This window comes from Colletotrichum scovillei (genome assembly GCF_011075155.1).
Source record: "Colletotrichum scovillei strain TJNH1 chromosome Unknown Contig00009, whole genome shotgun sequence".
In the NCBI taxonomy this organism is placed as follows: domain Eukaryota; kingdom Fungi; phylum Ascomycota; class Sordariomycetes; order Glomerellales; family Glomerellaceae; genus Colletotrichum; species Colletotrichum scovillei.
This window is the reverse complement of record NW_023336267.1, coordinates 2297771-2319958: the sequence shown is the minus strand read 5'-3', so window position 1 is coordinate 2319958 and position 22188 is coordinate 2297771. Positions and strand designations below refer to the sequence as shown.

The following is a 22188-nucleotide window of genomic DNA, read 5'->3' as shown; positions in this document are numbered from 1 at the left end:
GATCCAAGACTCAGGGGTTGAGGCGGCTCTGAACTGGCAAGACTGGCTAGACCAGTTGCTGCTGATGAGGATGAGAAAAGTCAATCCCATTGCTGGCTTGGCGAACCAGTCAAAAAGCCCAAATCACAATTGGCATTGCCCCCAGTCGAGTAATTAAGCTAATCTTGATGGATCCTCCAAAGCTTGGTCATTGGCCGAGAAATCTTGATCGGCCCCATCTTCTTAGTGTGCTCTAGGTTTGCTGCCAATCACAATGCCCAGTGGTCGACCGCTATCACGACAGTCTGCAACGCTCGTATAAATGGCGTATAATCGGCAACTGTACTCCGTACATATGCATTTCATAAAGTTGTGCTTCCCTACACAACCTTTACTATCACCAACTGATTATGTACATGTGCTATCCGTATATCGATATTGTATCTCTACGGAGTACGGATACGCTGACTCCTGAGAGTAGGACACTCCACATAGACTCTATAGCCAACGGGTCAATTTCGAGCCCTGCAACGCCACCATAAACTCGCGGTAGACATTGTCCGACGGTTGCACTCGGCCCGTTGTATCAAGGACAGCGGTATCGACTCGGTCCTGCTTCAGATGCTAATAATTGTATATATCTGCCGCAGCACACTATCAGGTCTTGAATCGTGTGAGTTCAATGTGCCAGCTTTGTACGAATACGCAGTGCGGACATTCTACCTTGTTTCCCGTTTTCTGTACGGATATTGGCAATGGTCCAAAGTTTCCACCGCCAAGAATTAAGTCTGAAAGTTGCAATAACCTCATGTCCTCCCCTGTGAGGCTCTGTCAACCTAACATAGGCTCAGAGTCCTGGTTATAAAACAAAACGGCAGAATCTTCGCTTCTTCGAGACCTCAACTGCCCAGCCTCATCGGACCCCCCGTCGCCCTAATCTCGTCTCATCTCGCCCTCCGCGGCCCTCGTACCACAGAAACAAGGGCCCCTTCCCCCTTCCTACTGCTTCCCAGCTTCACATCCCATTCAGTGATTTCCAGCGGTCATTGGATCCTGGATCCGTATCCCGTAGGCTCTTTTCTCCTTTTTCATAGCGTTTCAGCTTCAGCCTCGTCGCGAGCCCGCCGCGCCGAGCTGTCCGACAGCTGGTAGAACTCGGGCGCGTACTCCACCAGCCAATTCCTTTCGATTTTGGTAATGTCCCGTATGAATATCTTGTTGGCCGTCTCCATGACCTCGTGGAAGATGACCCAGTCGGCCTTGCGGTTGAACATGAGGGAGCTGGGGTGCGCGTGGAGCGTCGTCTCGCCCGAGACGTTGCGGAACGTGCCGTCCGGCTGCATCCTTGCCGCGTGCGCAAAGTAGCCCGTCGTGAGGCACCGCCGGATCTGCTCCGCCTTTGTGGAGTTGTCTTGCTTTTGTTGGTGCTGCTGCCGTGAGCCCGCGGGGCCGAAGGACTGCTGCTGCTGCTCATTGTCGGCGGCGATGCCGAACTTTTCGAGGTACCGCTTCAGCTGGCCCCGTATGCTGACGGCCCTCGTCATGGTCTTGAAGTTGAGGTTGTGGTCCCGGCAGAACTTTGACTCCTTTCTCCCCTTTGTCACAAAGGCCTGGTAGGCGTTGAGCAGCGTCAGGTGGTCGCCCTCGTCGGCGGCGAACTTGCGCCGCGACAGCTCCATCTGTTGCCTCTCGCCGTCGTGGTGGAACCAGACGTTGTTCCCGCCGGCGCTCGTCATGGCCGCGATGGTGAGCATCTCGCTCAAGCACCCAAACGACTGCGCGCCAAGCAGGGTTTTTGCCATCATCGGCTCGACGGCCAGCTCGGCCATGCGGTACCCCAGCGGCTTCGTAAGCTTGGCGTAGTCGTCGAGGGCGCCCAGGGAGTAGAGGAGCTCCAGGGCTTTGGCCATGAGCTCTGCCGGCGGCGGGCTGAGGAAGTTGAAGCGCAGGACGTTGTCGATGCCGAGGGCTTTAAGTTGTAGGATAAAGGGCGCCAGGTTGGATCGCTGCATCTCGGGGACGGTGACCTCTGGGAGGGCGAGGTAGGCGTCTTCCGTGTAGAGCCGGAAGCATTTGCCCGGCCGGGTGCGTCCCGCGCGGCCGGCGCGCTGGGACGCCGAGGCCTTTGAGATGGCGGTCGTGGTGAGGGTCTCGATGCCCGTCCGCGGGTTGTAGGCGCGCAGCTTGGCGAAGCCCGTGTCGATTACGTAGACGATGCCGTCGATTGTGATGGAGGCCTCGGCCATGTTGGTCGCGAAGACGACCTTGCGCGTGCCCTCGGGAGGCTTGTCAAAGACGAACATTTGTTGCTCTGTCGAGAGACCTGCGTACAGGGGCAGCGCTTGTAGTGTCTGCTGGCCGCGAGGTTGGTTCGGGTCGAGCAGGCGGTCGGCGACGGCTTGGACGGCGTTGTCGATTTCTTCACGGCCGGTGAGGAAGACGAGTATGTCGCCTTCGGACTCTGTCGTGTGTATGTCGAACACTGTGGAGATTGCCTTTTCGACGTAGTCCTCGGTTGGTGATTCTAGATAGAGGACGTCGACGTGATGTGCTCTACCCTCCAAGCTAATGATTGCACCCTTTTCGTCGTCGTCAGCGGCACCAGCATTTCCATCCTTGTCCTCCGGAGCGGTGACCACCTTCTTCTCGTCTCCTGGAGAGGTCGTGAAGAACTTTAAGAACTCTTCAGCCTGTAGTGTTGCACTGCTGATGATGATGCGCAGCTCAGGCCTCTTCTTGATAATCTTCTTGAGTAGTCCCAGGAGGATATCAGTGCTGATGGAACGCTCGTGAGCTTCGTCAACCATGATGACAGAGTACCGCGTCAGCAAAGGGTCAACAAGTGCCTCCCGGATAAGCAGCCCGTCCGTCATGAACTTGATGCGTGTCTGCGCCGAGGTATTGTCCTCGAACCGGATAGCGTAGCCGACCTGCTGGCCAATCTCGCAGCCAACCTCCTCGGCGACGCGGAGCGCGACCGTCGTCGCCGCCACGCGGCGCGGCTGCGTGATGCCGATGACCTTGCCGTCTGCGCACCATCCCGCTGCCTCGAGGAACTGGGGGATCTGCGTGGTCTTGCCGGAGCCGGTCTGGCCGACGACGATGGTGACCTGCTTGGTCTCGATGAGATAAAGAAGGGCCTCGCGGTGCTTTGCGATGGGGAGGAGGGCCGACGGCTTGTGTAGGGCCGGGATGAAGGCCGAGTTGAGGTCGAAGTCTGCCATGGTTTGGTGACAACCTTTTGGCTCTTGACTATAGACTGTTTCTGTGTTAGAAATGAGTGACGTTTATTTAATTTGGCGATTTTACCTTCAGATACTGTCAACTGACCTTACATCAATCATCAAAATATGAAAGATACTTTAAGATAATAGGTCGGTCACCTTATATATCTCATTTTGACTGACAGCTTTCCTTGTAAGTGTGGTTTGGCCTCACAATTGGCCTCGTTTGGAAGTGGTTGTCGACATTGAACGTTGCAATTTTGGCTGGTCAGAGTGTCGCCAGCGGGGACCAGGTGGCGTTCTCCAATTGCATCCCACCATGAGCTTCAACTTACATTGTCAAATAGCTGGCATAATAACACGATGCTCGGCATCTAAAGTCTCCCTTTCCATCTTTTCATCGCCCCTTTACATGAATGACTTGGTCTTGAACGTTCTTTGATGCTTCTTGTATCTTGTTTATTTTAAGGGTATTTTAAGCAACCAAAGGAGCAGCGGAAGTGGTTATCGTGATGACAAGTGTGGCGGCAGGATTGTGGCTTAGCATTAAGCTCAAGCTGGCGCCTAGAAGTTCCAAGTTCCCCAAAGGAGGCGCGGCGTCATCAGCTTCGTAACCCACTTTAATGTCATCTCGCCAGCTAAGGTACCCTCCAGTCTCCAACCCCTCCGTCCGGGCGCGCGCATTCCGCAACGTCCTTGCACCTAACAATCTCGCGAAAGCAAGCAAATTACCCCCCCTCCATCCTCAAGCAGACTCGCCTGCTAGCTACTCCTTTTCTTTTGCTGGGGACCTTCATCTTACACCGAGACGAACTCTCTCCCAAGGAGAGAAGAAGTACTGGAGAGCGACCGAACAGTAGTCATGTCTGCCCCCATCGAAACAGTGCGCATATATCCCGTCCCCCGAAACAAGCCCAAACTTCATGCAAATGTACCCTGTCAAGAGAGAGACTGACACCCTCATCTCTTTTTCCACAGAACAAGCTTACTTCCTCGAGCGGGCCCGAGTCGCCTACAACAGTCCGACCCCTGGATCTGTCCGACGACGAAGACATCCAGGAAACAGGTGTTCTCGGCGGTGAGGCTCCTACTACATCTCAGGCTACCACCAAGACCACCAGCACCAACACCACCTCGTCCAACATGACCTCCTCGACACCCGTCGCCGCCGAAGCGGCCCCACCAAAGCCCCCGCGACCCTCCGGCGAGACGCAGAAGACGGAGGACATCTTGAAGGAGGCCTTCCCTAGCATCGACATCTCCGTCGTCAAGGCGGTCCTGAGAGCCAGCGGCGGAAAGATTGATCCGGCTTTCAATGCCCTCTTGGGTATGTGTCGCGTGACCCCCCATCGCTTACCCCAAAACCGCCAACAAAGCTCCCTTACTGACAGGGCCCCGATATAGAAATGACTGATCCCGATGCGGCCCAGCACGAGACAACCGACGAACAACCCCCTCCCCAGCCTCCCCGCCCCCAGGGCGGCGCGCAGCTGTCCCAGCTCGAAGCCGACGAGCTCTACGCACGACAGCTGGCGGAGCATTTTGACAATGTCGGAAGCTACGAAGCTAGAACCTCTAACCGGAGCCCCGGCGGCGGCGGCGGCGGCCGTGTGAGGAGGCAGCAGACCGGCCTCGAGCCCAGACCGAACGCCGAGGACCGCGAACCCAACTTCTTTGACGATGAGTTGCCGGTGATTCAGGAGAAGCTCAGAAAGGGATTCGTGGAGACGCAGGGCAAGGTCAACAGCTGGATCACCACAATGAAGAAGAGGTTTGACGAGGAGTTTGCCGACGAGGACGAATCCAGTCACCAGCGGCCGGGTCAAGGCCAGGGCCAGGGCCAGTATGGCGCCCGACGACCCGGCGAGTCGAGCCGCCGCAGCGGCGACTACGAGAGATACGATGCCGATCCCCAGGTACTCAGCGACGACTTTGCGGGTATGAAGTTCACCGCCGACGGAAGTAAGTCCCGATGCCCCTTTTCGCGGCTACATCCCCCGTATTGCACTGTTGCTATCCCGCACGATCTAACAAGGGGAACCAGCGCCTCTCCGCGATAACAACAGACCTCTGTCAAACCCTGACCTCTACAAACCCCCTCCACCCTCAAAGTCGCCCAAGCCCCACGACGGCCGCAAGGTGGCCTTCAGGGAAGGTGCCGAGGAGATTGACGTGTACGGCTCGTCGCCCAGACGCTCCGCCGAAGACCTGTCCGGTTCAAAGGCAAAGGCCAGCAAGTGGCAGCCCCTGTCGACGGTCGACCCGAACCCCATCAGCGACAACGACCCCTTCAGCCTGGGCGACAGCGAAGACGAGCGGGAGGCGAAGGAGAAGGCCGCGTCCACCAGCAAGGAGACTACTACCAAGGATGCCGGCGCCAGCTCGGAGGACAGCGAGAGGCTCAAGAAGGCCGCCGCCGAGGCTATGGCGGATAGCCTCGTCGAGTCCAAGAGCGGCGAGGCGGCTGGTGCTGACGCCAAGAAGAATTGAGATTTTGAACCTCCAGAGCGAGGCGTGACTGTTGTGATCTGAGGAAGTAAGGGTGGCTTTTGCGTTGATACACTACTTTCATTTTCAGATATCCAAAACCGCCCACGCCATGGCTTGAGCGACATGACGAAGACAGCCTGGCAAACGAGGGGGTCTCGGGAGGCATGGCGAACCTGGGATTTTCATGATTCCCCCTTTCCATTTCACTAGGAAACGTACCTTTAGTTAGGACATCTAAATTGAAAGTATCCCGCAATCTTGTTGCTGTTGCCCAAGTCTCTCCCTTGTTGTTGAAGAAATCCAAAGTCGGATTTCATGTTGTTGTCTAAAAATCAAGCCGATTTGCCGACTTGGCGTTGGTGTGAGTTGGACGTTGGAACACATAGAAATAGGAAGGTCACGCGGATCTTGCATAGAGAGAGGCGTGATGATGATGTACGGGTGAGAAGACCCCGAAGCATACGAAGTATACGGGGATGCAATACCCGCAAAAGACCCTAGTATGGGCGATCGGCCTCTGACGTATTCGTACGTTGTGAATATGGCTGTCGTTCGCGATGCGGCAAGCAGCGGATGGGAATGGGGACCGCGGCCTTTTCCCGCGTGGCCGGGTGCCAGGTTACCTAGGTTCAGGATGGCCCTCGGATGCAAACATGTCAAGGTAAGGTAGCATGCAGCTGCTATGCCCCGCCATGCTGCCGTCCCATTCCCGAGCAGCCGTATCGTGATATGACCGTTCCGAGGCGGTAGAAGGGCCCAGGAGTATTGGTGAGTAGTGTGCTTCAACTGCTGGTCTGGCTCACAGGCGAGATGCTTCAAAGGAGCCCCATGCCCAAGTTGACTGTGTTTATGCCCCACGATGACCTCTGGAACTCCATCCCGTCCCCATCCTCGGGCTTTGATGGGCTCCATGGTAGTCTTCTGCTGATTGGCCCCTATATCCGACCAAAACACAAGCATTTTGATTCGCAAGGGTTTACAATATAAGTTGAGAAACCCATCATTAACAGCGGGCTAGGAATGGATCGTATCACCCGCTTTCTGGGTTGTTGGACTCGCCAACAGTTTGTGAAGCGAAGCGAAAGAGCGAGAAGTAGCCGCTATGAGATGGATGCCCCCCTCGCGGGTTGAAGTGCCCCGCACCATCTTGATTGGACGGGGAAGTTCTGATGTGGTTTTTCTGCCCACCACTCCGGCTGGTTCCGTATTGATGCAGGTTGCTGGAGCTCCTGCTGCTGCGAGTCTGGGCTTGAAACATCCCATTCAGTTAGAACTGAGAGGGTCTTTTCCTTCGTACCCAAAATGATTTGGCGAAAGCCAGCGAGCCTGGTAGAGGAGATGGCCAGAGCAATTTGTTCTGAAAGGTACTTGTCGCCCTTAAGCACCACCCCTCAACGGCACGTCTCGGTGAAATTGGAAGTCCATTGAGCCGTACGGGGCTTCGCTAGACTGGCCAACTTCTCGAGAAGAGGGGATTGAGTAGAACCGAAAAGTGCATAGTGTCGAATGGAAAACCTCGGGTCCAGGTGTAGAAGAGGTTGTGATTTTGTGCCGAAAAAAGTAGAGACAGGAATTTTCCAACAGCTCGACGCCCCGAGTTTTTGGCATTGTGCTGTTGTGCTGCTCTCAGCCTTGTCCTTGGCACATCGAGAGGAAAACGTGGTTCATATGCGAGCCGTCATTGGCCGGCGATCTGAAGACTTGGCTTTGGGGGGAAAGCGAATCAAGCGCATGTGTGGGTGGGAGGGGAACTCCACGGGTGTTCCTTGAGGCCATGTACATGTTTGTTTGGTACATGTTGTCGACGTACTGCTGGTGACGACTACGGCTATTGAAAAGTAGGTAGCAAAACGGACACGGCCGTCGAGAATTTCAGGCCCCTCCTGGATCCACGCAGAAGCCGTGAGAAATGGCACACGTGCTCGGTTTCTGTGATATTATACACTGCCAGACGCAATGTGTTGTTGAACTGCCACAAAGCGGGTACATTTGACGGTCCAGGTCGTCCGACTATTTTCTCGTTTCCGAGATGGCGCGAGAACTTGCCCGAGTAGGTAGGTACAAGCAGAGGATGCTCGCTTTGATCTTGACCAGGGCAGACAAGGTCGGAAGAGGGCAGAGGCACAGGGTACGATGATATGGTACTAAGTACTAGAGGTATGTGATAGGTTGTAGGCGAAATGTTCCTTGGGAACTCATCGTAGGTTGACGTTGGGAGACTTTCCGAGTACGGCGAAACGGCAGGGCACTGGCCACAAAACAGTCAAAGAGCCACACTTGATGCCTTCCATTTCTTGTCCAGTTGAATCTGACTAGATGATTCTCGCAGCTCTTGCAGTTCTCGCAGGTGTAACGTCGTCTTCGGTGCGCATTTACTACGTACTCCAGGTACCTTAGTACCTAGGCAGGCAAGGGTGGCAGGAGTGACAAGAGAAAAGGTACCCCGCACCTCACAGCTAGACAGGGGAGGGGCTGATCGATGCTCTTGCTCTCTTGCACGCAGCACACGCAGCACGGGCAAGAATAACCAGACCCAACTTCCCAATGGAAGCACGTACCCAGGGCCGGCAGGTGGACCCATACTCTGGCCCGTTGCCGGTGCTTCTCGGGCCTTCTATTGGTCAGACCGATACCATGGTTGGCCAAGACCCCGGCCGGCACCCATTTACATTTCACGACTTTGACTGCCAACTGCCTCTGCCACTACGGCCTGCCCTGCTAGCCCATCGTCTTGAGAGAAAGAGAGAGAGAAGTGAGGAAAGGTAGATACACACAGTACCTCCTGATCTGGACCCCTTGGAACTTGGGTTTCTAGAGTCGCATCTCACTTCTCATCCACCACTCCCCAAATCCGAAGTCTAGATCTGGGCTGCTGTCATTCTTACCGCCGCCGCCGCCCTGCAAACCTCGACATACCGATGAGGTAGAGTTGCAGGACCATACAACTCACTCATCTGACCTATCCTCGGTTTGCCTAATTCGACCTCACTCTCACACGACACCAACACAGTCGCATAAACCACGGCCGCAGCTTACTACAACTTCAGACATCACTATCCTCACCCAAAAGAGCATAGGTTGAAGCAATCACCGCTTAAATCTGCTATCTTGACCGGTAAGCATGAACGTTTCTCAGCAATCAATCTTGTATTCTGCTCCGATTCGGCGCAAGTCTGTTTACTGTTGCCTTTGCCTTTGCCTTCGTCTTGATTACACTCCTACACATATCACCTCTCCTTCTACCCCTCGACCCATGCTTTACTGCTTCTTTTGCATAATCCCTATCACCAAGGTCGACGACGCATTCGTTTCCTGTTATTCCCCAGTCAGAGTAGGAAACGGAGCCAACACCCTGGACAAGACGATGTTCTGGTCCCCGGCCGCGCCTGGTTTTCCTAACCTCACCCCCCGTACAACCCGTAACTAGACCTGATGCTGGGCCAGCTCAGACCTTGCTTTCCTCATCGGAGACAAAAAACGGGTGTGCCAACCGACACTGGCGCTGACATGGTATATTGCCATCCACTGGTTGCTAGTACCTGCAGCCATTCATCGTTCTCCCTGCCCCCACGCAGTGTCTGGCATCAATAACTATTACCTACTTGTGGCACCTGTTCAAAGCAAACGCCTGACCATGCCCATGTTTCTAGAGCCGCGTGCGTTGTGCCCCTCTTTCTTCACGGCCTGGTTGTCACTGAGGCATGCCCGGGATAGCTTCAGAATACCCCCACCTACTACCCATCCTGCTCGTTATGACCTAGTGCCTCTACGGGTACTGCTCATGGGTTTCTGCTCCTCCTTCTGCGTGCTCAATTTTTTCAGTCAAAGCTACTTGGTGGCTCTACTGGCCAAGCCAAGCGGTCGTCTTATTGCACGAGGGATATCTCCCGCTCATCGTCCCCTTTAGTCTAGACCTTCAAATTCTAACACGACCAACAGGTTCGAATCCTTACCTCAACTTGGATATTCGCCTGTCTTTGTCCGCTACTCAGTCTACCTCACGCGGCAGGATCCTATCTCTCTGATCGGCAAAAAAAGGCCTTGGTTTCCCCCAACTCGTCATCCCATCAGCTTGCGCCACTGAAGAGCACCCCACGTGCGGTTCTCTACATTAACACGCAGCTCTTCTACACAACTCTGCTACGAGGCGACGTCACTCGGCATACCCTTGTGCGAGTGGCTGCTTTGCTTGCCTGCCGCCGACGCATAATCACATCCGCAGAGCCTCCTGCTGTCATCAGCTATCTCCCTGCAGACATCCACTGTCAGCTTGCCAATACTGGAGGGCACATAGGCTGCTGTCTCTTACAACGGTCACTTTTGGACACCGTGATTCCACGGGCGTCTGTTCATCATGTCAGTCTCTTGGCCCTAGCTAACCCCTACTTTATTCTCACTGGCGAACTTGTGCTGATATACCAACAGGAAGTTCGGCAAGCAGATTCAGAAGCGTCAGCTTGAAGTTCCAGAGTATGCCGCTAGTTTTGTAAACTACAAGGCTCTCAAAAAGGTACGTTTCGTTGTCCGGCAGTTCCCTCTTCAGTCTCTATCCCCCTTTTGTTACCCCGTTCTCTCGCTTCTCTTCCGCATTGGGAGGAAGCTTGGTATGCAAACCACAAAAAGGAAAAAACCACCCTCTAGAATTTAGTCAACTCGGTACCCGTCAGGGGCAGATGAATGGAGCAAGCCCCCATGGCAATAGCTAATCACATCCGGAATTACCACTGACATTCGCTACTAGCTGATCAAGAAATTGTCGGCTACGCCCACGCTGAGCGCACAACATGACCCTCTCCGCTCCGCAATATCTATAGACTCCCAGGCTGCCCTTCAGGCCAACAAGGCCACATTTTTCTTCCAATTGGTATGTATCCAGTCATGGGTCAGTGCGATGAACTTCCCAACGTACTTACTGACTCTCGAACAGGAACGAGAGCTCGAAAAGGTCAACGCCTTTTACCTACAAAAGGAGGCAGAGGTATGCAATAATCTCTCTTGTCTAATGTAATGACTCTGCCCTGTCAGAACTGACCCCCACCTAGCTCAAGGTGCGACTGAAGACTCTTCTCGACAAGAAGAAGGTGTTGCAGTCTCGCAATGGTGTTTCTAGACGTTCGGCCAAGTTCACAACTCTCGAAGAGGGCTTCCAACAGTTTGCCAGCGACCTGAACAAGCTGCAACAATTTGTTGAGATCAACGGAACTGCTTTCTCCAAGATCCTCAAAAAGTGGGACAAGACGTCAAAGTCGAAAACCAAAGAGCTCTACCTATCCAGAGCAGTCGAGGTCCAACCCTTCTTCAATGCCACCGTCATTAGCGAACTATCCGATCAGGCCACTACTAGTCTCCAAGAGCTGGGGGCTTGGGCCGAGGGTGACAATGTCAGCTTCGAGCCTCGTAGTGATCATATCGTGAGCAGCCAGCATCTGCTCGGAACCGACGAAGGTGATGCGGATACACTACTCCTCGATACGGTCATCTCAGGGAACCTCGAGGCGTTGAGGGATCTGCTGATTCGAATGCGGACGGCTGCTAGCTCGTCCTCGGGCTCCGACATCTCTTTGATGGAGAGAGTGACTAGAACGTTCCTCGCTGCCATCCACGAAGCGCCTAAAGAGACTCTACAGGCTCTCCTCGATACGGGCTTGGTCGACATACAGTCAGAGGACGACATTAACGAACGAAATTGCCTGCACCAAGCCGCCATCTACGGGAACTCATTTGTCCTTGAATACGGCTTGGCAAAAGGTGTTGCTGTCAGCCGTACCGATGTGTATGGCAGGGTTCCGCTGCACTATGCCAGTATGCATGGACGATTGGACATGCTCGATGCCCTGACTAGCGGTAAGATCTGTATAAGTACAGGCAATGTTATTGCATGGTTGCTGACATAGCCTCACAGCGGATACTTCAACGATAGATTTGATCGACCATGACAACTTTACCCCTCTGGTACACTCAATCATCCACGGCCACCTTCAGTGCGTCGAACGATTGCTAGCAAAGTCCGCTCGAATCGACCCTGTCTCTGACGCAGACCATGTACCGTTGAACCTGGCCTGCGAGCATGGTTCGTTGGCAATTGTGGAAATGCTCCTCCAGCATGGAGCACAGATCGTTCCCGACGCTGAAGGACTCTATCCCCAACACCTTGTCGCTCGGTCAGGCCAAAGACCAGAGCTCCTCCTTTTGCTCAAGAACTTTGGAGCAAATCTCGATCAGGTTGATAAGTTGTACGGATGGACGCCCCTGGTTCATGCCGCGAGCGAAGGCAACGTTCCCTGCCTCCAAGGGTTACTGGACGTCGGAGCAGACCCCAATATCGTCGACGAGAAGGACCTGCCAGCAATGTATTACGCTGTCTGGGAAGGCCACCTCGAATGTATGCAATTGCTTGCACCGTACAACGCAAGGACGAAGGCGAGCCCCATGATCATGCAGCCCGGGTTGGGACCAATGATGAGCAGCGGACCCGACCCGATGGCCCTTGACCCGGATGCCATCCCCGAACTTGAGCTGCCGCCGCCGATCATACCGTTGCGCCGGTACGGACACAACTTCCTGGACACCAAGACGGTCATTCAGATCAGCTTCGAGGAAAATGGGGACCAACCCTTAGTGTTCTTCCACGACGGGAAGTACCCTGCCGCCCGACTCACCATTTCATCAAAGGTTTCGGATCTCATCCCGAAGAATATTATGCTGCCTTTCCAAGAAGATACCCGTATTGTTTCCTTTCAAATCGACAACCTGGAGTCATTTACACTCGATTTCGACGTTTTCCCTACCTACGGCGCGAAGATCATTGCGAAGACGGTGGCCCTTCCCAATACCTTCAAAGCGCTGCTTAGTAGCTCTGGGAAGTGCTGTCTGCCCCTGTTCGATCCAAGGCTACGAGCAATTGGCCAGATCAGCTTCCACACTCAGGTCATCAAGCCGTTCAACGGTAAGCCACTGGAGATTACGGATTTCGAAACGTACTGGAAGGCAACAAGCCAATTCGACCGCAGTCCAAGCACATTTGTGACTGGTTCGAGTTTGTCAGGCGACTTTGTCCAACTCTTCGTTCAGCACACCAGCGATGGTGTACCTGTCTTGTGGCCGAGATGGACGATACCATGTGGTGGAATTGACTTGCCCATCTCAAGATTGACAATGGAGCAGTTCAATACGATCACGTCAAAGAGCCCTAGCAGAGCCGAACTGGCATCATTACCAACAAGGCCTCTGGACGCAATTGCGGACGTCCATCGGGTTCTTGCGACAGCGGGTATCCCTCTCAATGAGGCGCTGGCTCTGCTCCCGCATGGCATGCATGTCAACATTCAGATTTTGTATCCGTCACTGGACGAGGAAAGGTCACTGGGTCTGGGCCCGTCGTTGGACCTGAACACATTCGTCGACTCTCTGCTCACTATTGTGTTTGATCACGCCCGCGCTCAGCGAGCTCAGTCACTCGAGTCAGTCCGTTCTGTGGTGTTCAGTTCATATAACCCGAGCATGTGCACAGCACTCAACTGGAAGCAGCCAAACTTCCCCGTGTTCTTGTGCAACGATCTGGGACGGGAGGATGTCATGGCGCCGCCAGATATCATCCAGAGCCACGGCAGAAGATCTGCGTCAATCAAGGAGGTGGTCCGGGTTGCGCAAGGCAACAACTTTATGGGCTTAATTTGCTGCTCACGGCTTTTGGTAGGTTTAGGCCCTTTTGTTGATGGCTGTGGTGTTCTTACTGACTGTACAACAGGAGATGGTCCCGGCCCTGGTGGACGCCATCAAGTCACACGGTCTTGCGCTGGTCACAGACAAGTCACTGGATCCGTCGTCGACAAATTCTCTGACAGATCCGTTCCCGCGACTACCCAAGGGAGTGGACGGTGTCCTGAAAAGTCACGGTGTCTTGCGCTTCAACGAATCCATAGATGTGTAGTAGATTGATGTAATTACGTGTCAGCAAAAGTAAATAGACTTGTGTGTGCACCTTTTTTCAATCTCGATTCTTGACAGCCTGACCTCTGGACATTCCTTTTTCGCGCTCGCTGCATCATAGTTATATCGTCATTCCGGCATAAGTCGTAAGGTTAACTCCATCTGGTCCCGTGGTATTCGTAGTAAAACAAAAGAATAATACAGATCCCCCGCCGCCACGTAGCTAATCTTCCCTCGAGTCATAAGCGTCACGCGCCTTTGAAACCATACTTGAGCGCAGCCAACTCCTTTTCCGGATCGACGCTGCCCATGACCACCTTTGCGATCAGAACAACGACGTACACTATAGCAGGCAAGTTCCCCAGCCCCACGTGGCCAAACGAAGCCTTCTCGCTCGACTTCGTCGCCAACCCCGCCAGGATGAGCATACCGCAGAGTCCGAGGTTAAGGTACGGCAGATACAGCTCCAGTGGGCCTTTTTGCTCCTCTGCAAAGGAGAAGGAGCTCCGCCTGCGTCTCCTCTGCGTCGTCTGGATGGGTTGGTAGGACGACGGGCCGCCGGAGACGGACGAGGTCGAGGACTCGAGCGAGGAGGCCGGGCTGGGGCGCGGGGTTTTTGGTCGGGACCAGGCGTCGAGCCAGGGGATTCCGGTCGCGCCTGGGGGTTGGGTGTGGAGGAGGTAGGCGGTCGAGAGGAGGGATGTCAGAGAGAGGAGGGAGGTGAGCGGGGCGGAGAGGCGGGCTAGGTTTATGAGGTAGGGGATCGTTGTTAGGAGGGGGAGGGCGAGGAGGGCGGTTGCGAACTGGGCGTTGCGGGTTGCGTTGTCTTCTGCGAGGCGGCGGATGAGGGTTTCTTGCTCTAGGTTGGGGGGTTGAGTGTTAGCTTTTGATGTAAGACCGAATGGAAAGATGAAGAGTGAGGGGAATGGGATGGATTGGGGATGAGTCTTTTGTGTCTTTCGCATCGTACCCTCTTCGTCCATGGCTTCTGGCTGTGAGTCTGCCGAGTCGTCGTCTGTGGGATAGTGGAATGTGCGCCGCAGACGAGCGGCCGCGCCTCGAGGTTCTGCCATTTTGGTATGGATGTTGTCAAATGCGCGATGAGCTGTAACGGATTGCTGGTGTTTTGTAATGATGTCGTAGCTGGTAAAGGCGCAAACACCTGGTCTAAGTGTTAAAGCTCAGCCGATGAAGACAGATTTGTAGAAGCCTAGGTAGGTAGCTACGTAAGGTACGGATGCAAAAGGTGTAGATGGAGCTTACTTCTCGCAGAGGGGGCCGTGACCGACCACTCAGCCTTATGACGCGCGACAGCTGGACAATGTGTGACAGGGGTCTTGGGTCTAGGGTATGATTGGTTGACGTTTATCGATTGCTTGTTTCCTTTCCTTTCCAGATGCCCGCGCCAGGACCCCGGGAATTTTCAGAGAGAGCTTTGGCCCGCCCACCGAAAGTCGAGACCGACCGACCGAACTGACCGAACTTGCATGGTCTGATTCGGAGCATCCCGAGAATTTGACCTGGACGCAACGCCCGGCATCACGAAATCCGAAGTGACCACACATACCGACGCGGTAGCTCCAATTTCACTCGAAGGACGATTTCGATACCACGGGGAGTTTTCTACTTTCCAGCATGTTCTCAGGCACAGCCACCAGGAGGTTCGCCTCCTCGCTGCGCAGCGCCGCCGCGAGGCAACGACAGCAGCCGCAGCAGCTCAGAGCGCAGGCTCAAAGGAGATGGGCGACCGCAGCGCCGAAGCCCGGATCCGGACCGCTGATGGAGCGGCGCGCAGACCGAGAACTCCCAGGTAAGCTGCTCGTCTTTCATCCCCCCTTTCCCTCTTCTCTCTTCCCATTGTCATCCATCCACTAACCTTCACAATCTTTCAACAGACCTCAACCAGATCACCTTCCGCTGGTCCCGCACCCTCCCCCTCTTCGCCGCCGCCATCGCCCTCAGCAGCATCGCAATCTTCAACTACCAAAAGTCCTCCTCCCCCGTCATCGCCTCGACCCTCTACGCGCTGCGCACCTCCCCGAAAGCCCGCGAGTACCTCGGCGACGAGGTGCAGTTCAAGCACCAGATCCCCTGGATCGCCGGCGAGATGAACCAGCTCCACGGGCGCATCGACATCAGCTTCAGCGTCAAGGGCTCCCGCAACGAGGCCGTCATGAAGTTTGCCAGCTTCCGGACGTCGCACAAGGGCCTGTTCGAGACGACCGAGTGGAGCCTGGAGACGCCCGACGGCCGCAAGATTGATCTGCTCGACGGGGCGGACCCGTTCAAGGGGTCTATTCCGGGTGATGATTTGAGCGATGATGATCTCGAGGCCGTGGTGTCGGCGGCGGAGACGAGGGGTTTCAGGCAGAATATCAAATGAGGAGGGACAAAGGGGGCCGTTGAATATACGGCAGCACTACGGTCACCTGAAGGTCTCTTAAAGCGAATTGTCATCAAAAAGCATGCATGGGGCCAAGGTAGTTCAAGTCATTTGGTTGATATTCGGGTCGGGCGAGATAATGACCCTAAAGCTATGCGCCTCTCTTAAGGGGGTGATAAATGTACAACATGTATAGTACACAGACTTTCGTAAACAACAGTGGGGGAAAAGGGGGAGGGTGGGACGATATCTATACAAGTGCCGGGAGCTCTTTCCTCTCCTTCTTCAGCACCAAGTGCCTCTCTCTGGCCTCCTGCAATCTCGCCTCGCCGTCCACGTTGGCCTCCAACAGCTCCTTCAACTTATCCTGCCTGTAAGGAAGCGCCGGCGCCTTCCTCTTGACGGCGTCCTGCAGCTTGACGATGCAGTTCTTGGGGCCCGCGACGGCGCCCTTGACGAGCACGACGCCCAGCTCGTTGTCCACCTTGAGCACCGTCAGGTTCTGCACCGTGACGCGCTCGTTGCCCATGCGACCGGGCATCTTCTTGCCGGGCATGACTCTGGAACCGGAACCCTGCGAGGGGCCGGTAGTACCGATGGTGCGGTGGTTGAGCGAGTTACCGTGGGACGCCTCCTGACCCGCGAAGCCGTGGCGCTTCATACCACCGGCGAAGCCCATGCCGCGGCTGTTGGAGCGGACGTCGACGTACTGGCCCGTCTGGAACCAGTCCGGGAACAGCTGGGCGCCGACGGGCAGCAGCCCTTCCTTGGTGCGGACCTTGAACTCGGCCAGGTGGCGCTTGGGCGCGATGCCCTTGGCCTCGTAGTAGCCCAGCATCGGCCTCTCGACGTTGCGCGGCTCCTTGGAGCCGGAGCCGATCTGGACGGCCCAGTAGCCGTTGTCCGGGCGGGTCTTGTTGGCGACGACCTGGACCTGGTCGAGCTGCAGGACGGTGCAGGGGACGCGCTTCTTGCCGTAGTAGATGGCCGTCATGCCCTTCTTGACGGCGAGGACGCCGGTGCGGAGGGGCGTCGTCTTCTCGCGGCGGGCGAGGGCGGCGGCGGGACCGGTGGTGAGGACGGGGAGGCCGGCGGTGGGCTGGTTGAAACGGGTGGGCTTGCTGCGTTTGGGCGCCGTGGACCAGCCGTACTTTACGCCACGCTTCGCGGTGAAAGGGAGGAGCTGGAGGCGTGGGGCGATGACGGCCGAGGCATTGGCGGCGGCGGAACAGGTGTTTGATATCGTCGTCGTCGTCGATCGGAGGAGCTGAAGGCAGCTCGGAGGTAGTCGGGGCGCCATGGTGGATGGCCGGGGGGGTGGGATTGACGGCGGATTGAGGTGGTCTGGTATGAGGTCGGCGATGGAATTTTTTGGAGTTGAGGTCGGATCTGAGTGCCTGGGGTGGAAATCTTGAAGTGGTCCGTGCACCTCCTTGAATTGAAATGGTGAGCTTCCCGGGAGCTCATGCCAGGGTCCTTTCTTACTTTTTCAAAGAATAACTCTGCGATCAATCAGGATGCTCCAGTAAACATTCTTTTTTTCCTTTTTTCCTATTTGATTGAAAAACTCTTGAGGGCAAAGAGCCACTTTACTCGAGCGAAAGTCTTCCTCTACACCAAGAACACTAAAGTTGGCCAAGATGGATAAAACACCCATCATCCATGCTTACAGACATCTCTACCGTGAGCTCCTACGAGCGGTTCAATTCGCACCGCCGCACAGGTACACCGTCCGCAACCAGCTGAGAGCATCGTTTCGCGATAAAGACGCGGTATGGGATCCGGAGGTTTCCAAGAGAACACTGTGGTTCATACAGGCGGCTCGCAAAGAGGCCGGTATCGAGCACAAGGTTCTCAAGAACCTCGTCCGCGTGGCTTGGGAGAGGCAGAATATGGATACGTGGAAGGTCAGCTTTCGCAAGGAATCGGAATCCCGGGGCAAGGATGTGTGAGTTCTTTTCTTTCTCAGATCATCGTGAGAGAGAGATACGGTTGCTGACGTTGAATCACTTAGCATCCAAGAGGCCAACAACATGAAGGCTACAGTGTACAATCACTATGATATGACGATAAACATGCTGAATAAGTCGATGGGTATTCGACTGAGATGATGGTCTCGAGCAAGTCACGGTAGTCTTGATCGAATTGCCACTCGCAGGCCTGCACTGGCTGTCATCAAAGAGTGCAGCTTGACCCATTCCTGAGGATCTCAAACGGTTCCACCTTACTGGAAGTGCAGGCATTGATGGAGACATCTCCAGCCCAGGTTTGAGTAACTGACCCATTTCAGCACGCCCAGGCGGGATCATCAGCCCAGATACCACGCTTCAAGGCTTGTTGTGGTGCCAGGGTGGAAAGACGGCAGGCAGGGGACGGAGCGGAACACGATAGGCCCGAGACATCGCGATGCACCTCAGTACCTACACAGTATCCTCATATCGATAATAAGCCATTGGAGGAAACTGGCGTTGGGGAGAGAAACGACCGCTGGTGCGACCTTTGCCAGGCGGGCGATCTGCAGATGCGCGGGGTCAGCAAGTGAAACGGCTCACCTGTGGTTGGCTAGCACGTTTGGCTACGTGAGGGTTGGAGCAGCCGTCCAAGCTGTTGATGGTTGCATGGTCGTTAATTTGCTCGCGAAGCGCTGCTCGCGCCCGCTTGTATGTTGATTCTTGCTGTTTATGAGCTCATCATTCCTCGCCTCTTGCGGAACGCTGCTTCAGTGTCCCCGAATAAGGCCAGAGATCTTGAGACAGTATCACTCAACAGAGGTAAACCGTCGAAAGGTTAATGGGGGCATATGATAGGAAACTAAATGGCTGCACCTCGGAGGCAATAACGTTTTTTCGTACATGGCGGGCGTTCTGCCCCAAATGTTGAGAAGCAAGCGAGAAGCGAGGTGCCCGACCTTCACGGACTGAGCTGAGGGCTGAGAGGGGAGAGTTGAGGCGAACCCCCGTGTACACCCCCCGTGTCGGAGCCAAGAGTCTCGGCCGCCAGGGCGGTGGTGGTCGGCCCTTTGCCGGTACGGGGAGATATATAAAAAGAGTGGTCCCCTTGAGAATCTGTTTTTGAATACCAAAAATACCCAATTCGGAAACAATATGGCTCGCCCCGTGAAACCGACCCGCTGTTGTCGTAAGGTGGTCGACCGAGTTGTCCGCCGGGACAAGTACGATATCCCCAAAGCTCGGGTGAGAAAACACTCTGTGACACTAGGTAGAGATAGCCCACCAGGGAGAGAACTGGGAGAGGCGTACTGGCAGTCTGGCTTGTGACGGTGGATTCTTGAGATGGCAAGACTGGCCAATCTGGGCTGATTAGTGTTAGCGGCCGCTACCGGGAGGAACAAATGAGAAGCGCAGGATCGTTGGAGATCCAACGGGGCCCTGGTCTCGTTTCAGTGGACCCAGACACTAAGGTAAAGGTATCTGCTGTGCTGCGTGCTGCTACGAAGTGAGGTGCGTCCTGGAGATACCAATCAGCAATGGTACGACTGGTCGCTCAGCGGGGCCGAAGGGGGGCCTCCCAGGTGCGGAAAGGATGCAGCTTTCCGCACCACGAACTGCCCTGGTCCTGCAGCTTTGGAATGGTCGTCGTTTTGAAGGTACCTCCTGATACAACCATCACAGAGTCGGAACCTCACCCGGTCACTTGAAGTTGAGGGAAGAAGGGGAGGATGAGAGGGGGGCCAGGTGCTGAACTGAGCTTGCCATGAGGTCAGGGAAAGGCAAGGTTAGGTGCTGTACCGGTATTAGTTGTGGCTGTAATCGTATCTTCAACTAAGTACTTAGCTGAGGTGCCCCTACGAATGCAAGAGTCTGTGATGCGGATGTATCTTTCTACGCCGTAGATTCCCACTGCCGACCCCGCAATCCGAGTTACCTCTGAAGTATCCGTAGTTCACACCTACCTTACTCTTCGACGCTTCTTCCCTTCTTCTCTCTTTCATCTTAACCCGCAAGTCTCTCATGGTTAGCGGACACAACAGCGTCAATTCCCGGGGGGTTCAGCTCTCGATTCCCCAGATTGCCTTAAGACAGCTCTTCTCACATCTCTGACCGCTCGACTCGTCATCAACATCATCGTCTCTGTTTCCCTTGTGCTTCTCGCCGTCTATCCTCTAAACTTCGCGACCCAGTCACCTCACCCTGTTTGTCGCCCGTCCACACCACCACAACTCCACCTGCTGCGCGGTCTGGATGGACCAAAACCCCAACTGGCAAAGGGCCGTATCACGACCGCGCTGAAGACCTTGATCTCCCCTCACGAGATCACCGTCTGAAGGCGCTGCCATCTCGTCACTGCTAGAAGCATGCCAGCGACAGAAGCCGAATATCACCAAATACACCATGTTCCGGCCCGCCAACCGACTGCGATCATGCCTCGAGCTCAGGAAGAGCGCCCGCAGAGGCTGGTCAAGCGCTACCGCACCGAGATCGCCGCCAGCACGTCGAGCATGTTCTCGACTGTCCTCGCCTTTCCCCTCGATAGCGTGAAAACACGAATGCAGACCTACCGATACGAAGGCTTCCTTGATTGCGTGAAGCATACATACCGCACCGAGAAGTTGAGAGGCTTCTTTCGGGGTAAGGAGTCCTCCTTTCCCTCTGTCCCTTTCCCTCCACCTCCCTTGTGCACGCGACCCCTCATCTCGCCTCAAGTCATGATCCCGTTGACTAACCTTCTTTTGCCCCTCACTAGGCGTCCTTGCCCCAATGGCCAGCATCACACTCGTCCGAACCATGTCCTTTTCGATTTACCAACGCGCCAAACACAATTACTCGGGCTGGGTTAAGAACGCCCTGGGATTCGACGTGCTGCAGCATGTGAATCAAAAAGGCACATATCCAAATCTGTACTCCATTGCCTGTTTTGGAGCCGCCGGCGCCACTGCCGGCTCATGCATCACGCTTCTCGCCTGCCCCTTTGAGCTCACCAAGCTCAGCGCGCAGGTGGCTGTCTTGTTGTCAGACCAACAAAAGCTCAAGGAAGCAAATTGCCGCGCCACCAATGGACACCAGGTTGCAGCAAGCTACCAAAATAAGGGCACTTTCAAAACCATGCGCAACATTGTTCGTCATAGGGGTGCTCTGGGGCTTTACACTGGCTTCAACTTGCACTTGTGTAAGTCTGTCCAGGCGTACAACCCCAATAAAACCCTCAGCTGACCATTCCAGTGCGAGATACTTTGGGTACGGCCATTTACTTCATGGTCTACGAGAGCGGAAAGCAGCTCGGAACTACGTTTGGTGGTGACCACCCAACGACTAACAAGTTTGCGGTCGTCATCTCTGGAGGCATGTGCGGGATAGTATCCTGGGCAATGATATGTATGTGCTTCTGGTGCAAAAGAACCGCGGGCAAGTGACGCTAATGCTCTGGCAGACCCCATTGACTCGGCAAAGAGTATCTACCAGCGAAACTCTCTCTTGTACTCGAAAGGGCAACAGGTTGAGCCGCCGCCGAAGATTGAATTCTTCAAACGAAATATGTATCGCGGACTAGGGGTTTCGATGGGTCGCTCATGCGTCGTCAACGCCATCTTTTTCTCCGCTTTCGAATTCACGAAGAAGCATCTCAACTCCCTGGATGACAACTAAGGAATGATGATTTGTATGAACTATCTGCTAGCTATGCCAATCGCAGTTGAACAAGCGCATACATAATGGTCGATGGCGTTTTGGCTCGGTGGTCAATGTAAACCACCGAGTATACTTGGGACAATGGAATGGAAGCAAGGACAGAAACCAAGTTGTAGTTTGGATTCGACTGCAATCAAATTATAAGTTATTGAAAGAGAATTGCGATGCTTCGTTTGGTGACCTCAGGCCATTCAATGTGTGGGATGCGATGGCTGTTCATGCCTTGAACATCGGCGCGCCTTATAAGCAAGTGAGGGTTCAGACGCATCCTCTTGTAAAGTTTCGATTGAAACAATCTCGGTTTGCCCTTTTGGACCTCCCTTGCTCAGCCTCTTGACGATTCCTTCGTACCTACTTTCCGGGCGCTTAATCTCGGTATATGGTTTTAGACAAGGTAGGCAATTAAGCATGCCTAAGTTCACGCACCTGGCTGAAGATCGGTGGGCCCGTGCATCAACACCCCGCCACTATCGTCACGTGCCGATAGTACCTCGCAGGAATGCGAGTTGCGACCCGACCTCTTTTGGGCCTTCCTGCG

The 22188-nt window shown here is 54.8% G+C and overlaps 8 protein-coding genes across 8 annotated transcripts; 5 read left to right on the top strand and 3 right to left on the bottom strand.

Annotated features, from left to right (window-relative positions):
* Positions 1 to 917: 917 nt before the first annotated feature.
* HER10_EVM0001831 (helicase associated domain-containing protein) lies at positions 918 to 3633 on the bottom strand. Its single transcript, XM_035471566.1, has one exon. The coding sequence runs from the start codon at positions 3201 to 3203 to the stop codon at positions 1068 to 1070; it is 2136 nt and encodes a 711-aa protein (XP_035328913.1). The 5' UTR covers positions 3204 to 3633; the 3' UTR covers positions 918 to 1067.
* Positions 3634 to 3873: 240 nt separating this feature from the next.
* HER10_EVM0012845 (CUE domain-containing protein) lies at positions 3874 to 6543 on the top strand. The gene is made up of 4 exons (XM_035482226.1): positions 3874 to 4086; positions 4182 to 4530; positions 4608 to 5165; positions 5248 to 6543. Exons 1-4 carry the CDS (start codon positions 4066 to 4068, stop codon positions 5691 to 5693), a joined length of 1374 nt encoding a protein of 457 aa, XP_035330252.1. The 5' UTR covers positions 3874 to 4065; the 3' UTR covers positions 5694 to 6543.
* Positions 6544 to 8384: 1841 nt separating this feature from the next.
* On the top strand, positions 8385 to 14880 carry HER10_EVM0012609 (ankyrin repeat protein nuc-2). The gene is made up of 7 exons (XM_035482002.1): positions 8385 to 10049; positions 10119 to 10203; positions 10435 to 10557; positions 10621 to 10671; positions 10736 to 11537; positions 11596 to 13385; positions 13441 to 14880. Coding segments are annotated over exons 1-7 (3036 nt in total). The 5' UTR covers positions 8385 to 10047; the 3' UTR covers positions 13624 to 14880.
* Positions 13449 to 14880, bottom strand: HER10_EVM0011086 (uncharacterized protein). The gene is made up of 2 exons (XM_035480526.1): positions 14593 to 14880; positions 13449 to 14481 (listed from the first exon to the last, which is right to left on the bottom strand). Exons 1-2 carry the CDS (start codon positions 14693 to 14695, stop codon positions 13871 to 13873), a joined length of 714 nt encoding a protein of 237 aa, XP_035330056.1. The 5' UTR covers positions 14696 to 14880; the 3' UTR covers positions 13449 to 13870.
* A 377-nt stretch (positions 14881 to 15257) lies between these two features.
* HER10_EVM0010355 (uncharacterized protein) lies at positions 15258 to 16005 on the top strand (the record flags this gene model as incomplete). The annotated part of the gene is made up of 2 exons (XM_035479818.1): positions 15258 to 15432; positions 15518 to 16005. 2 exons carry the CDS (start codon positions 15258 to 15260, stop codon positions 16003 to 16005), a joined length of 663 nt encoding a protein of 220 aa, XP_035329972.1.
* Positions 16006 to 16255: 250 nt separating this feature from the next.
* On the bottom strand, positions 16256 to 17305 carry HER10_EVM0002133 (50S ribosomal protein L3; the record flags this gene model as incomplete). The annotated part of the gene is made up of 1 exon (XM_035471858.1): positions 16256 to 17305. The coding sequence occupies one exon, from the start codon at positions 17303 to 17305 to the stop codon at positions 16256 to 16258; it is 1050 nt and encodes a 349-aa protein (XP_035328949.1).
* Positions 17306 to 17645: 340 nt separating this feature from the next.
* On the top strand, positions 17646 to 18116 carry HER10_EVM0002473 (uncharacterized protein; the record flags this gene model as incomplete). Its single annotated transcript, XM_035472182.1, has 2 exons — positions 17646 to 17953; positions 18020 to 18116. 2 exons carry the CDS (start codon positions 17646 to 17648, stop codon positions 18114 to 18116), a joined length of 405 nt encoding a protein of 134 aa, XP_035328994.1.
* Positions 18117 to 19827: 1711 nt separating this feature from the next.
* On the top strand, positions 19828 to 21801 carry HER10_EVM0003903 (uncharacterized protein). Its single transcript, XM_035473565.1, has 4 exons — positions 19828 to 20594; positions 20710 to 21132; positions 21186 to 21338; positions 21394 to 21801. The coding sequence occupies exons 1-4, from the start codon at positions 20321 to 20323 to the stop codon at positions 21606 to 21608; spliced, it is 1065 nt and encodes a 354-aa protein (XP_035329149.1). The 5' UTR covers positions 19828 to 20320; the 3' UTR covers positions 21609 to 21801.
* Positions 21802 to 22188: the final 387 nt, after the last annotated feature.